Source organism: Xyrauchen texanus, chromosome 11, assembly GCF_025860055.1.
Source record: "Xyrauchen texanus isolate HMW12.3.18 chromosome 11, RBS_HiC_50CHRs, whole genome shotgun sequence".
NCBI classification, from domain to species: Eukaryota; Metazoa; Chordata; class Actinopteri; order Cypriniformes; family Catostomidae; genus Xyrauchen; species Xyrauchen texanus.
The window spans coordinates 743,173-755,984 of record NC_068286.1 but is presented as its reverse complement, the minus strand read 5'-3'; the positions used below and the strand labels follow the sequence as shown (position 1 = coordinate 755,984).

Here is a 12,812-nt window from a genome sequence, read left to right as displayed (position 1 = left end):
CATTGAGTTGTGCTGAGTTGAGTCGAGTTGAGTTGAGTTGAGTTGTGTTGTGTTGAGTTGTGCTGAGTTGAGTTTATCTGAGTTCAGTTTAGTAGAGTTAATGGGAGTTGCATTGAGTTGAGTTGAGTTGTGCTGAGTTGTACTGAGTTGAGTTGAGTTGAGTTGTGCTGAGTTGTACTGAGTTGAGTTGAGTTGAGTTGTGCTGAGTTGTACTGAGTTGAGTTGAGTTGTGTTGTGTTGTGTTGAGTTGTGCTGAGTTGATTTGTGTTGTGCTGAGTTGAGTTTATCTGAGTTCAGTTTAGTAGAGTTAATGGGAGTTGCATTGAGTTGAGTTGAGTTGAGTTGTGCTGAGTTGAGTTGAGTTGTGTTGAGTTGTGCTGAGTTGAGTTTATCTGAGTTCAGTTTAGTAGAGTTAATGGGAGTTGCATTGAGTTGAGTTGAGTTGAGTTGTGCTGAGTTGTACTGAGTTGAGTTGAGTTGAGTTGTGTTGTGTTGTGTTGAGTTGTGCTGAGTTGAGTTGTGTTGTGTTGTGTTGTACTGAGTTGAGTTGTGTTGAGTTGTGCTGAGTTGTACTGAGTTGAGTTGTGTTGAGTTGTGTTGAGTTGTACTGAGTTGAGTTGTGTTGTGTTGTGTTGAGTTGTGCTGAGTTGAGTTTATCTTAGTTCAGTTTAGTAGAGTAAATGGGAGATGCATTGAGTTGAGTTGTGTTGTGTTGTGTTGTGTTGAGTTGTGCTGAGTTGTGTTGAGTTGTGCTGAGTTGAGTTCATCTTAGTTCAGTTTAGTTGAGTTAATGGGAGTTGCATTGAGTTGAGTTGAGTTGTGTTGAGTTGTGTTGAGTTGTGCTGAGTTGAGTTTATCTTAGTTCAGTTTAGTTGAGTTAATGGGAGTTGCATTGAGCTGAGTTGAGTTGAGTTGAGTTGAGTTGAGTTGTGCTGAGTTGAGTTGAGTTGAGTTGAGTTGAGTTGAGTTGTGTTGTGTTGTGCTGAGTTGAGTTTATCTGAGTTCAGTTTAGCAGAGTTAATGGGAGTTGCATTGAGTTGAGTTGTGCTGAGTTGAGTTGTGTTGTGCTGAGTTGAGTTTATCTGAGTTCAGTTTAGTAGAGTTAATGGGAGTTGCATTGAGTTGAGTCGAGTTGAGTTGAGTTGAGTTGTGTTGTGTTGTGTTGTGCTGAGTTGAGTTTATCTGAGTTCAGTTTAGTAGAGTTAATGGGAGTTGCATTGAGTTGAGTTGAGTTGAGTTGAGTTGTGCTGAGTTGTACTGAGTTGAGTTGAGTTGTGTTGTGTTGTGTTGAGTTGTGCTGAGTTGAGTTGTGTTGTGTTGTACTGAGTTGAGTTGTGTTGAGTTGTGCTGAGTTGTACTGAGTTGAGTTGAGTTGAGTTGTGTTGTGTTGAGTTGTGCTGAGTTGAGTTTATCTTAGTTCAGTTTAGTAGAGTAAATGGGAGATGCATTGAGTTGAGTTGAGTTGAGTTGAGTTGAGTTGAGTTGAGTTGAGTTGAGTTGTGCTGAGTTGTGCTGAGTTGTGTTGAGTTGTGCTGAGTTGTGTTGAGTTGTGCTGAGTTGAGTTTATCTTAGTTCAGTTTAGTTGAGTTAATGGGAGTTGCATTGAGTTGAGTTGAGTTACATTGAGTTGAGTTTAGTTGTGATGAGTTGTGTTAAGTTGTGTTGAGTTGTGCTGAGTTGAGTTGATCTTAGTTCAGTTCAGTTTAGTAGAGTTAATGGGAGTTACATTGAGTTGAGTTGTGTTGAGTTGTGTTGATTTGTGTTGAGTTGTGTTGAGTTGAGTTGTGTTGAGTTGTGTTGTGTTGTGTTGCGTTGTGCTGAGTTGAGTTGAGTTTATCTTTGTTCAGTTTAGTAGAGTTAATGGGAGTTACATTGAGTTGAGTTGTGTTGAGTTGTGCTGAGTTGAGTTGATCTTAGTTCAGTTCAGTTTAGTAGAGTTAATGGGAGTTACATTGAGTTGAGTTGTGTTGAGTTGTGTTGAGTTGTGCTGAGTTGAGTTGATCTTAGTTCAGTTCAGTTTAGTAGAGTTAATGGGAGTTACATTGAGTTGAGTTGTGTTGAGTTGTGTTGATTTGTGTTGAGTTGTGTTGAGTTGTGTTGAGTTGATCTTAGTTCAGTTCAGTTTAGAAGAGTTAAGGGGAGTTGCATTGAGTTGAGTTGTGTTGAGTTGTGTTGAGTTGTGCTGAGTTGAGTTGATCTTAGTTCAGTTCAGTTTAGTAGAGTTAATGGGAGTTACATTGAGTTGAGTTGTGTTGAGTTGTGTTGATTTGTGTTGAGTTGTGTTGAGTTGTGTTGAGTTGATCTTAGTTCAGTTCAGTTTAGAAGAGTTAAGGGGAGTTGCATTGAGTTGAGTTGTGTTGAGTTGTGTTTATTTGTGTTGAGTTGTGCTGAGTTGTGTTGAGTTGATCTGAGTTCAGTTCAGTTTAGTAGAGTTAAGGGGAGTTGCATTGAATTGAGTTGAGTTGACTTATGTTGAGTTGATTTGTTGATCTGAGTTAAATTAATTTCAATTTATTTGACTTGCTTTGAGCTGAGTTGTTTGAGTTGAGTTCTGTTCATTTCATTTAGTTGCATTGAATTGAGTTAGGTTGAATTGTTAATTTGAGTTCTTGCTTTGAGTTGCTTTGAACTGAGATGTTTTTAGTTCAGTTCAGTTCAGTTGCATTGAGTTGTTTGTCTGAGTTCAGTTCAGTTGAGTTACGTTGAGTTGTGTTGAGTTGCTGATCTCAGTTCAGTTGAGTTATGTTGAGTTGTGTTGAGTTGCTGATCTGAGTTCAGTTGAGTTGTGTTGAGTTGGTGATCTGAGTTCAGTTCAGTTGAGTTGTGTTGAGTAGTTGGTCTGAGTTCAGTTCAGTTGAGTTTTGTTGAGTTGCTGATCTGAGTTCAGTTGAGTTGTGTTGAGTTGGTGATCTGAGTTCAGTTCAGTTGAGTTGCTTTGAGTAGTTGGTCTGAGTTCAGTTCAGTTGAGTTGTGTTGAGTGGTTGGTCTGAGTTCAGTTCAGTTGAGTTGTGTTGAGTAGTTGGTCTGAGTTCAGTTCAGTTGAGTTGTGTTGAGTGGTTGGTCTGAGTTTAGTTGAGTTGAGTTGTGTTGAGTGGTTGGTCTGAGTTCAGTTGAGTTGAGTTTTGTTGAGTGGTTGGTCTGAGTTCAGTTGAGTTGAGTTGTGTTGAGTGGTTGGTCTGAGTTCAGTTCAGTTCAGTTGTGTTGAGTGGTTGGTCTGAGTTCAGTTCAGTTCAGTTGTGTTGAGTGGTTGGTCTGAGTTCAGTTCAGTTGAGTTGCATTGAGTTGTTGGTCTGAGTTCAGTTCAGTTCAGTTCAGTTGAGTTGTTGGTCTGAGTTCAGTTCAGTTGAATTGCGTTGAGTTGTTGGTCTGAGTTCAGTTCATTTGAGTGTAGTCTAGTTCAGTGAAGTTTTGTTGACAAAAATTTATGTTGATTGTTAATTCGTTGTTGATTTGAGATAATTTCTAGTTTCTAGTTTTGAGAGAGAGATAGAGGAGGTGTGTGTGTGAATTTCGGCTCTTGTACTGCTTAAGAGACTGTACAACAACTGGCCTGACACAATGTGAGTTGCTGCTCTTTGACTGCACATGCAGTCAGTTAGAAACACATTCACATTACACAGTAAACATGCAAACACACATGCACACAGTGGCATCTGGCCTGCACACACTTTCCCACTCATATAGAGAAAACCACACAAACACACACATCTGTGTCTTGCAAAGTTGACTTGCAAAAGTTGGGGTTAGTATTCCTGCATCTAATTGCGCTAGAGAGCTTGTGATAGTGTATGTGTGTGTGTGTGTGTGTGTGTGTGTGTGTGTGTGTGTGTGTGTGTGTGTGTGTGTGTGTGTGTGTGTTGTGTGTGACAAAGAGGAAAGAGGAAGTTGTGTGCATTTGAAAGACTTCCTCCCCTTTGCAGTCTTGCAGAGCAGCCGTGTGGAGAACAGAATGAGACCACGAGAGACAGAGACGACGGAGAAGACATTCAGTGGACATCCTGAAGAACCAAGAAGAAGAGATTTCAAAGGTCAAAGGAGAGACACAGACTTCATTAATGAGCTGCTTCAGTTATGTTAGACGGTTTCACGTCCTGAACAACGTTTAGGTTTAGACCTGGTTTCTAGTTTAGGCTTTCTAGATTCTAGATGAGATGAGATGAGTTGAGTTTAACCCAGTGAAGTTGAGTTTCAGAGCTTTAAAAGAGATTTTATTATTGGGATTCTGTGGACATCGATTCAGTTGTTTTGTTGTTGTTTCTATTGACATTTTGGGATCATGGTTGCATTAAGGCAATTTTAGGCCATAAACAGTGGTTTGCTCATGCAAGATTTGGACTCCTGTTGATTCAAGTCTCAGTCGGTTTGGAGATGGAGTTGTGGAGACAGTGTGCCGGCTGGTTAATTCAGTGCCGGGTGCTTTCTGAGAACCACAGAGTGACCTGGGACAGCGCACAGGTGAGTGTAAGATTCTAGTAAGATCTAGATTTTGCATTTATAGATTTTCCTGCATTTTCTTAGTTTTCAAGTCTTTTGACAGGTGTGTGAACTGGCTCATGCGCTGAGAGATGGAGTTTTACTTTGTCAATTGCTGAATAACCTCCTACCACAGTCAGTCAACCTGCGACAGATTAACCTCCGACCCCAGATGTCTCAGGTACACTAGAGTCATTATCTTGACGATATGAAAATGAATTTAATATGATCGGTTGTACTGATCTGAATGTTTGTGTATGTGTGCGTGTGGGATGCTGTAAATTATAAGTGCCAGTGAAAGTGGGTAAACATAGTGGTCACTATTTATCTCAAACTAACACACACACTTTTGGAAAGGTTTATAGTGTGTGTGTTTTAATGAGTTTGTAGCAGAGGGTTCATGTAAAATCGTGCATTACACTTCCTTATTCTCAGCTGAACTTCCTCTCGCACACACACGGGCGGTGAATCAGGAAGTATTTAACATCTATATGTTGACTGCTGTTTCTCTCTCACATTATGTTAATAGGAATCATGGCCGGGGGGGCTAGAGGGGGGCATTGGCCCACTAGAGTTTCCTTGTGCCCACCCACCTCCGGCCATGATTCCTATTGGACAATGAAATGACAGCAGTATGGCTGTGTCTCACAATATTTTAGTATAAATCATGGCCGAGTCTATGGGGGACGAGAGGGGGCATTGGCTCACTAGATTGCATTTATTATGCTTTTATTTGCATTTATTGAATTGTATTTTTCTGTGTGTGTGTGTGTGTGTGTGTGTGTGTGTGTGTGTGTGTGTGTGTGTGTGTGTGTGTGTGTGTGTGTGTGTGTGTGTGTAGTTTTTGTGTCTGAAGAACATCAGGGCATTCTTGTGCACCTGTCAGGAAAAATTCGGCATGAGGAAGAATGAGCTCTTCGAGGCCTTCGACCTCTTCGATGTTCGAGACTTCGCAAAGGTCTGAACCCTTGAAAGAGAAACACCAACACTATTTCCATATTAATCCGGATAAATCTAAAAACTGCGTTTTCATTTCAAATGCTCACTGTCCATGGTCTGAAACACAATTATCCTTGTGTTCCGCTGCCGTCAGATATTTCCGAGTAAACTTCCCTTCACCTTTGAAGGAATGCAATGTGAAGCCTGTAGAAAGTAACATTCACCTTTAACAACACAATCAATCAAACAATGCTGCTGCAACATAAGCCGCCATCACATGACTGCGTCACATGACAACAAATACGTCACTGTTTAGAATATCTCAGTTTTCCCAGTCCAAACTATAACGCATAAACGCTAATTTATCCACCTAGGACAGCGTTTTCGAAACGCTCCATTTTCACTAGTCAAAAATGGCGTCTCAGTGTGAGTGAAAGGCCGAAACGTAGAGAAAAAGATGCGTTTTCAAATGTATTCGGATTAATGTGGACTGTGTCTATAATATGATGTTTAATTGTTCACACTGATGCGACTATAATGCATGTTTGTGTGGCAGGTGATTGACACATTGTCCACCCTGTCGCACACATCGCTGGCCATGCAGAGAGGATTCCGGTAACACACACATTTATACATTTATCATGACTGTTTATTCAATATCATTCGACAGATTTTTAAATGTGATTTTTCACTGCAGACCTTTTCCAGATGAACTGTGTGTTGGAGATGATGATATCTACACCGGCCTTTCAGACCAGATCGAGTGAGTTATTAGTGTGTGTGTGTGTGTGTGTGTGTGTATTTGTATGTATGTGTGTTGTTGATTGTGTCTCTGTCTTCAGTGATACAGTGGAGGAAGATGACGATCTCTATGACTGTGTAGAGGAAGAAGAGAATGAAGGAGACGACATTTATGAAGATCTGATGAGAACAGAAGAACCAGAAACAGTGAGACACACACAAATACAGTCATACGCATTCCCAATATTCCCATATTCTCACAATACTGTCTGTCGTCTCTCCCAGCAGCAGAAAGCTGAAGTGGACAAGAGAAGTTGTTGTCTTCTAGAAATCAGACAGACGGAAGAGAAATACACTGACACACTGGAATCAATACTTCAGGTGAACAAACACTTTCCATTGATTTTATACCGAGTGTAAAACACAATGTGCCTCATGCAGAAAGATGTGAAGCGTGTTTCGGTGCTTACATTGATTCCTCTATTCAACACGTGTTATTTGATCTGTAGAGTTGTTATTTTGGCATTGGTTATGCTATTCTTGTAACAGGAATTTCTGTTTTTTCGTCACTGGTGTACTTTCTGTATTTGGATTTTTCTCAAAGTAAAGAGTCATTTTTGGTATCATGTGATAATTGCAGGGATTACCGGCTTTACATGGTCATGACAAGAGTTGAAATATTGGAAATGACTAGTGCGTTTTACACAAGCAAGATCAGTAAGTGATTTAATTGCAATATATTTTAAAAGGAATAATGTTCTCAAAATCTCAATGATTTTTTGTATCAAACCCAGAGCATTCCTTTAAGAACACAGTCAGTACCGACGGCGGCGTTAATGCGCATCACATCCTCTAGTATGAATGTACTGATGAGTCTCAATGATGAACGGCTGTTAGTCTCAGAAACATTCATACAGGGTTCTGTATCTGTCGGACATCTCTGTTGACTGGATTCAAACCGAAACCTTTGTATTAACCATTATTCTACCACATCTGTATTTCTAGCTATCACTTCTGCTTTTATTTTTATATCCAGTGCATTTCATTAACCACTGGTGAAACCAGTGAAGAGCAAAAGCTGTCTGGAACTGAAGCATTGCATTGCTTTCGTGTGCAGCTGTTTTAACAAACCTGTGGCTACATGACTCTCTCACAGAGTCAATTCTGATCAGGGGAACATGTAAATCAGCCAAAGACTAAAATTGAAAATGCATTAGCAACCACAAACCAGAGACAAAAACTATTCTCTCACAATAATTTTGAAAAGCAGATTAACAGATTATGTGACATGATATTTAAATATGAAAAGATTCCGTATTGTTGAAATACTCAGCTCCCTTTCTGTCACTCACTCCATGTTGTGCCAATGTAGTGACACTAGGGGTCACTCTTGAGAGCCCGAGACGCCTCTGATCTTTGATAAAAGGCCAATGAGAATTGGCGAGTGGTATTTGCATGCCCCTCCTCTGGACATACGGGTATAAAGGAGGGGACACTGCATACTGCTCATTCGATTTTCTCTTTGGAGCCGAACGGTCGTTGGTTCAAGCTGAGCAAGCGATTTCCATCCCTCACCCCTGCTGGATCCTTACGGCACATTACAGCACGGGTGCACTGCAGAGATCGCCCCTGGACGCTTCAGCAGATCTAAAAGAGTACGTTCTGAAAGAGTTTAATTTCCTTTCCTAAAACAGTATATTCTAAATGAGCGGCACACACCGGAACGTCTTTTTCAAGACGCGTCTTTTTAAAGATGCCATTCTGGCTGAATCAGCCGCTGAATCTGGTCCTCACAGCCACGTCCCGCCCCAGTGCCTTTCTTTCTGGAAGTACACGAGGAGCTGACGAGTTAGTGGGAGGCACCTTTCACTGCCCGGTCCCGATCTCTCGGCTCCCCCACTCTCCCTGACCTCAATGGCAATGCCCCCAGTGGATAAGGTGCTCGCGGTGCAACTATGCCCGTGGAGCACCACCACCTGGCGTGGGTGCCCAAAGCTCTCGTCCAAGACCTGTAGGTTCACACCACCACGTTCACGTGAGCCCCAGAGCCTACAGTGCTGCCGGACAAGCTGCGTACGCCCTGCACGCCATGGCTCTCCTCTGGTGTCAACAGTACCTCAAATCGCCGGGAGCCACTCGCATCCTGGGCGACCTCAGCACCACAGCGGACAAACTGTCACGACAGGTCACTCGCAAGGGAGAGTGGAGACTCCACCAGTTGGTAGTCCAGTTTATTTGGAGTCGATACGGGCAGGCACAGGTAGACCTGTTTGCCTCCCTGGAATCCTCCCATTGCCAGCTCTGGTATGCCCTCACCAAGGCCCCCCTCGGTGTAGACTGGCTGGCACACAGCGGGCCACTTGGACTGCGCAAGTATGCATTCCCCCACTGAGCCTGCATGCACAGACCCTGTGCAAGATCAAGGAGGATGAGGAGCAGGTAATTCTAGTGGCTCCCTTCTGGCCCACTCAGACTTGGTTCTCAGACCTCACATTCCTCGTGTCAGCCCCTCCCTGGCAAATTCATCTGAGGAAGGACCTTCTTTCTCAGGGATGGGGCACAATCTGGCACCTGCGACAAGACCTCTCAAACCTCCATGTCTGGACAAAACACGGAAGACCTCAGTGGCCTACCCCTGCCATGGTAGACACCATCACTCAGGCTAGGGCCCCCTCTATGAGGCGCCTGTATGCCTTTAAGTGGCATCTGTTCGCTGAGTGGTGTTCTTCTCAACATGAAGACACCCGGAGGTGTGCAGTCAGTTCAGTGCTTTCCTTTCTGCAGGAGAGGTTGGAGGGATGGCTGTCCCCCTCCACCTTGAAGGTGCATGTAGCAGCCAGAGCCACACACCACGACACAGTGGACGGTAAGTCCTTAGGGGAGCACAACCTAGTTATCAGGTTCCTAAGAGGTGCCAGGAGGTTTAATCTTCCCGGGCCACACCTCGTTCCCTAATTGGGCCTCTCAGTAGTCCTCCAAGGCCTGCGAGGGGCTCCCTTCGAGCCTTTAGATTCATTTGCGCTTAAGGCGCTCTCCTCCATCAAGAGGGTTGGGGACCTGCAAGTATTCTCTGTCAGCAAAATGTGCCTGGAGTTCGGTCCAGGCTACTCTCACGTGATACTGAGACCCCGACCGGGCTATATGCCCAAGGTTCCCACGACCCCTTTCAGGGACCAAGTGGTGAACCTGCAAGCGCTGCTTGAGGAGGAGGCAGACCCAGACTTAGCGTTGCTGTGTCCGGTGCACGCTTTACGCATCTATTGGATTTCACGCAGAGCTTTAGGATCTCTGTGCAGCTCTTTGTCTGCTTCGGGGAACAGCGAAAAGGAAGTGCTGTTCAGGAGAGGATCGCCCACTGGATCATCGACACCCTAGCTGTCACCTACCTGGCTCAGCATGTGCCGCCCCCTGCAGGACTACGGGCCCATTCCACCAGGGGTGTGGCGGCCTCTTGGACTCTGACCAGTGGCGCCTCTCTGGCTGACATTTGCAGAGCAGCGGGTTGGGCTACACCCAACACCTTTGCGAGGTTCTACAATATCTGGGTTGAGCCGGGTTCATCCTAGAACTGTACACTTCCAGAGTGAGCACTGAGCACCAGAACCGTCAGACACAAGAACAGTTTTTTCCCTCAGACTATCCTTCTCATGAACAGTTAAAACTGCCCCATTGAGCAATGAGTATGTGCAATACACAGTTTCATCTATTTATATTTAGCCAACACACCACACCTCTTCTGCATTACATTCCCTTGCACTGTATATAACAGATTTATATTTGTAAATACATATATATATATATATATATATATATATATATATATATATATATATATATATATATATATATATATATATATACTTATATTTTCTATTCACTTATTATTTTGTCTTGTTGTTGTATTGTTTGTGCACTGGAAGCTCCCGTCACCAAGACAAATGTGTAAGCATACTTGGCAATAAAGCTGATTCTGATTCTGAGTTCAGTTCAGTTTAGTAGAGTTGAGTTGCATTGAGTTGAGTTTATGTCGGAGGGTCAAGCGACAGCAGTTTTGTCATTTATAACTGTGTCTCTCTCTCACATTATTTTAGTATGACTCATGGCCGGGTCTAATGTATTTTTGACCACATTTGAATGTTTTTTTTTTTTTGCAAACGTTTAGACCTGTATTTAGCTCTGACCACATGTGATCCAATCACAAAAATGCATCTTCATATCACATGGAAATAGGGTCAAAAACTCAAAATAACAGATTGTGATGTTGGAGAAACTCTATAGACTCACATGAGGTCAGTGCAGTTATGCTGACACATTCAAATCCTGTTGTGTTTGTGTGTTTGATTGTTTGTTTGTTTGATTTCAGCACTTTCTGAAACCATTACAGCCATTTCTGCAGCCTGTTGATCTTGAGAACATCTTTATTAATATTGAAGTACGTTCCTCAATCTTTTTACTTTTTCTGTTCATTTCATTTCCATATTCATGTCTTTATTAATTATAATATGTGAATGCATTTATCAATACAGTACATCCAATACGTGTGTGTGTGTGTGTGTGTGTGTGTGTGTGTGTGTGTGTGTGTGTGTGTGTGTGTGTGTGTGTGTGTGTGTGTGTGTGTGTGTGTGTGTGTGTGTGTGTGTGTGTGTGTGTGTGTGCAGGAATTAGCAAACACACATCGTTCTCTCCTTCATGAGGTTCAGGAATCTATTCTGCATTTGCGAGCAGTAAACCTTTACCAGGTCTTCATTGACTACAAGGAAAGGTATCACACACACACACACACACACACAAACATACACATACACATACACATACACACACACACACACACCTCACATTCATCATGCATAAGCAGAAGTTCATCCTCTTAGAAGAATAGTCTCAAACACTGAGTGTGTATGTTAATGCATTTATCAATACAGTACATCCAATACATCTGTGTGTGTGTGTGTGTGTGTGTGTGTGTGTGTGTGTGTGTGTGTGTGTGTGTGTGTGTGTGTGTGTGTGTGTGTGTTGTAGGTTGCTGTTATATGGACGTTACTGTAGTCAGGTGGAAGCTGCTACCAAACACCTGGACAAAATCGCGGGCACGAGAGAAGATGTTAAAATGAAACTAGAGGTGAGGGTTCATCTAGCTGTTGTTTTGTAGCTAATTATAATAATTATGGACTAATCCTAAAAGAAAAAATAACAGAAACATGATGTTATTTATGATTCATTGAGAGTGTCCCTAAAGGAAGGTTTGGTCTGGTTTACTTTAGCTAACGTCAAGTATTGATATAAATCATATTTCCTATCGTATTCACTCATAGCAGCTGCAGACGGTGATATTCATCCTCTTTCATTATTCTCTGTGTGTATCAGGAGTGTTCAATGAGAGCGAACAGCGGTAGATTTACTCTCAGAGATCTGCTCATGGTGCCAATGCAGAGAGTCCTCAAATATCATTTACTGCTGCAGGTAACACACAATAACACACACATGTTTGTTTTTCTGTCATTATGACTTCTGTTGTTCTGAAGCTCTGTGCCGAGTTTGGTGAATCTATCTATCTACCTATCGGTCGATCTGTCGGTCGGTTGGTCCATCCGTCTGCCTGCCTGCCTGTCTGTCTCTCTCTCTCTCTCTCTCTCTCTCTCTCTCTCTATATATATATACATATATATATCTGTCTGTCTGTCTGTCTATCTACCTATCATCTGTCTGTCTATCTGTCTGTCTCTCTCTCTCTCTCTCTCTCTGTCTCTCTCTCTCTCTCTCTATCTATCTATCTGTCTGTCTGTCTATCTATCTGTCTGTCTGTCTGTCTATCTCTCTCTCTCTATCTATCTGTCTGTCTGTCTGTCTGTCGATCTATTTTATATCTTATATTATATTTAGGGCTTTTGATTTAATGCTTTAATTTAGTGCAATTAATTATATAGTATCAGTTCTATTAAACCTCTATACTATGTGTTAACAAATGAATACAGTTAATCATGCCTCCTGAACATTACGAAAATGACAGTTCATATTTTCCTTCCATTTGAGCAATTAAATCTTGGATTACATGTAACTGTGTCTGACACATATCTTCATAGGCAGACGATAATAAATAGCACAGATGAACACAAATACTGTGAGAACAGGACAGATTGATCAGGATTGCTGTCGACTGTAGGCAACGACATCGCAATAAAACAAACAATAGTATATTAACTTCTAAAGCCACTTTTTGTATCTAATAAATGCTTTACTTGTCTGCCACAGTAATGCAAAATATCTGACCTATACATACAGGAAGTATAGAAACAAGAAATAATGCATGTAATGTACCATTTTAACTCATGTAACACAGATCGTATCATTTACATTCACATAAGTAATGTTTTCCAAATGTGTATGTGAATGTAGTCTCTTTATGAAGATTTTCAATTTCATGACGTCCCCAAAAAGAGGTTTTGTCAAATTGAGCAGACCCTTTGTTATATACAGTATTTTAGCACTTTCGTCCTTAAAAATCCCCAAAGTGTGTGACAAATGTGTGTTTTCTCTCAGGAGCTATTGAAACACACAGTGGACCAACAAGAGAAAGAAAACCTGCGTATGGCACTGGACGCCATGAGGGTGAGTGTATGACATGTTTTGGAAATATATAAATAAGTTAGTTAAATCACCAA

The 12,812-nt window shown here is 42.0% G+C and overlaps 1 protein-coding gene across 2 annotated transcripts in view; it reads left to right on the top strand.

Annotated features, from left to right (window-relative positions):
• LOC127651288 (proto-oncogene vav-like) overlaps window positions 1-12,812 on the top strand; it is a 50,163-nt gene that overhangs the window by 18,958 nt on the left and 18,393 nt on the right. The window contains exons 3-14 of one of the 2 annotated variants that reach the window (XM_052137064.1): window positions 3,921-4,455; window positions 4,538-4,654; window positions 5,315-5,431; window positions 5,969-6,027; window positions 6,110-6,175; window positions 6,255-6,360; window positions 6,442-6,534; window positions 10,517-10,585; window positions 10,812-10,915; window positions 11,173-11,272; window positions 11,518-11,613; window positions 12,691-12,759. In XM_052137064.1, the coding sequence (XP_051993024.1) occupies window positions 4,369-4,455; window positions 4,538-4,654; window positions 5,315-5,431; window positions 5,969-6,027; window positions 6,110-6,175; window positions 6,255-6,360; window positions 6,442-6,534; window positions 10,517-10,585; window positions 10,812-10,915; window positions 11,173-11,272; window positions 11,518-11,613; window positions 12,691-12,759 (1,083 nt within the window). In that variant the 5' untranslated portion in view covers window positions 3,921-4,368. Of the gene's footprint in view, window positions 1-3,920; window positions 4,456-4,537; window positions 4,655-5,314; window positions 5,432-5,968; window positions 6,028-6,109; window positions 6,176-6,254; window positions 6,361-6,438; window positions 6,535-10,516; window positions 10,586-10,811; window positions 10,916-11,172; window positions 11,273-11,517; window positions 11,614-12,690; window positions 12,760-12,812 lie in introns of both variants that reach the window. The other variant, XM_052137063.1, reaches the window with a different exon arrangement.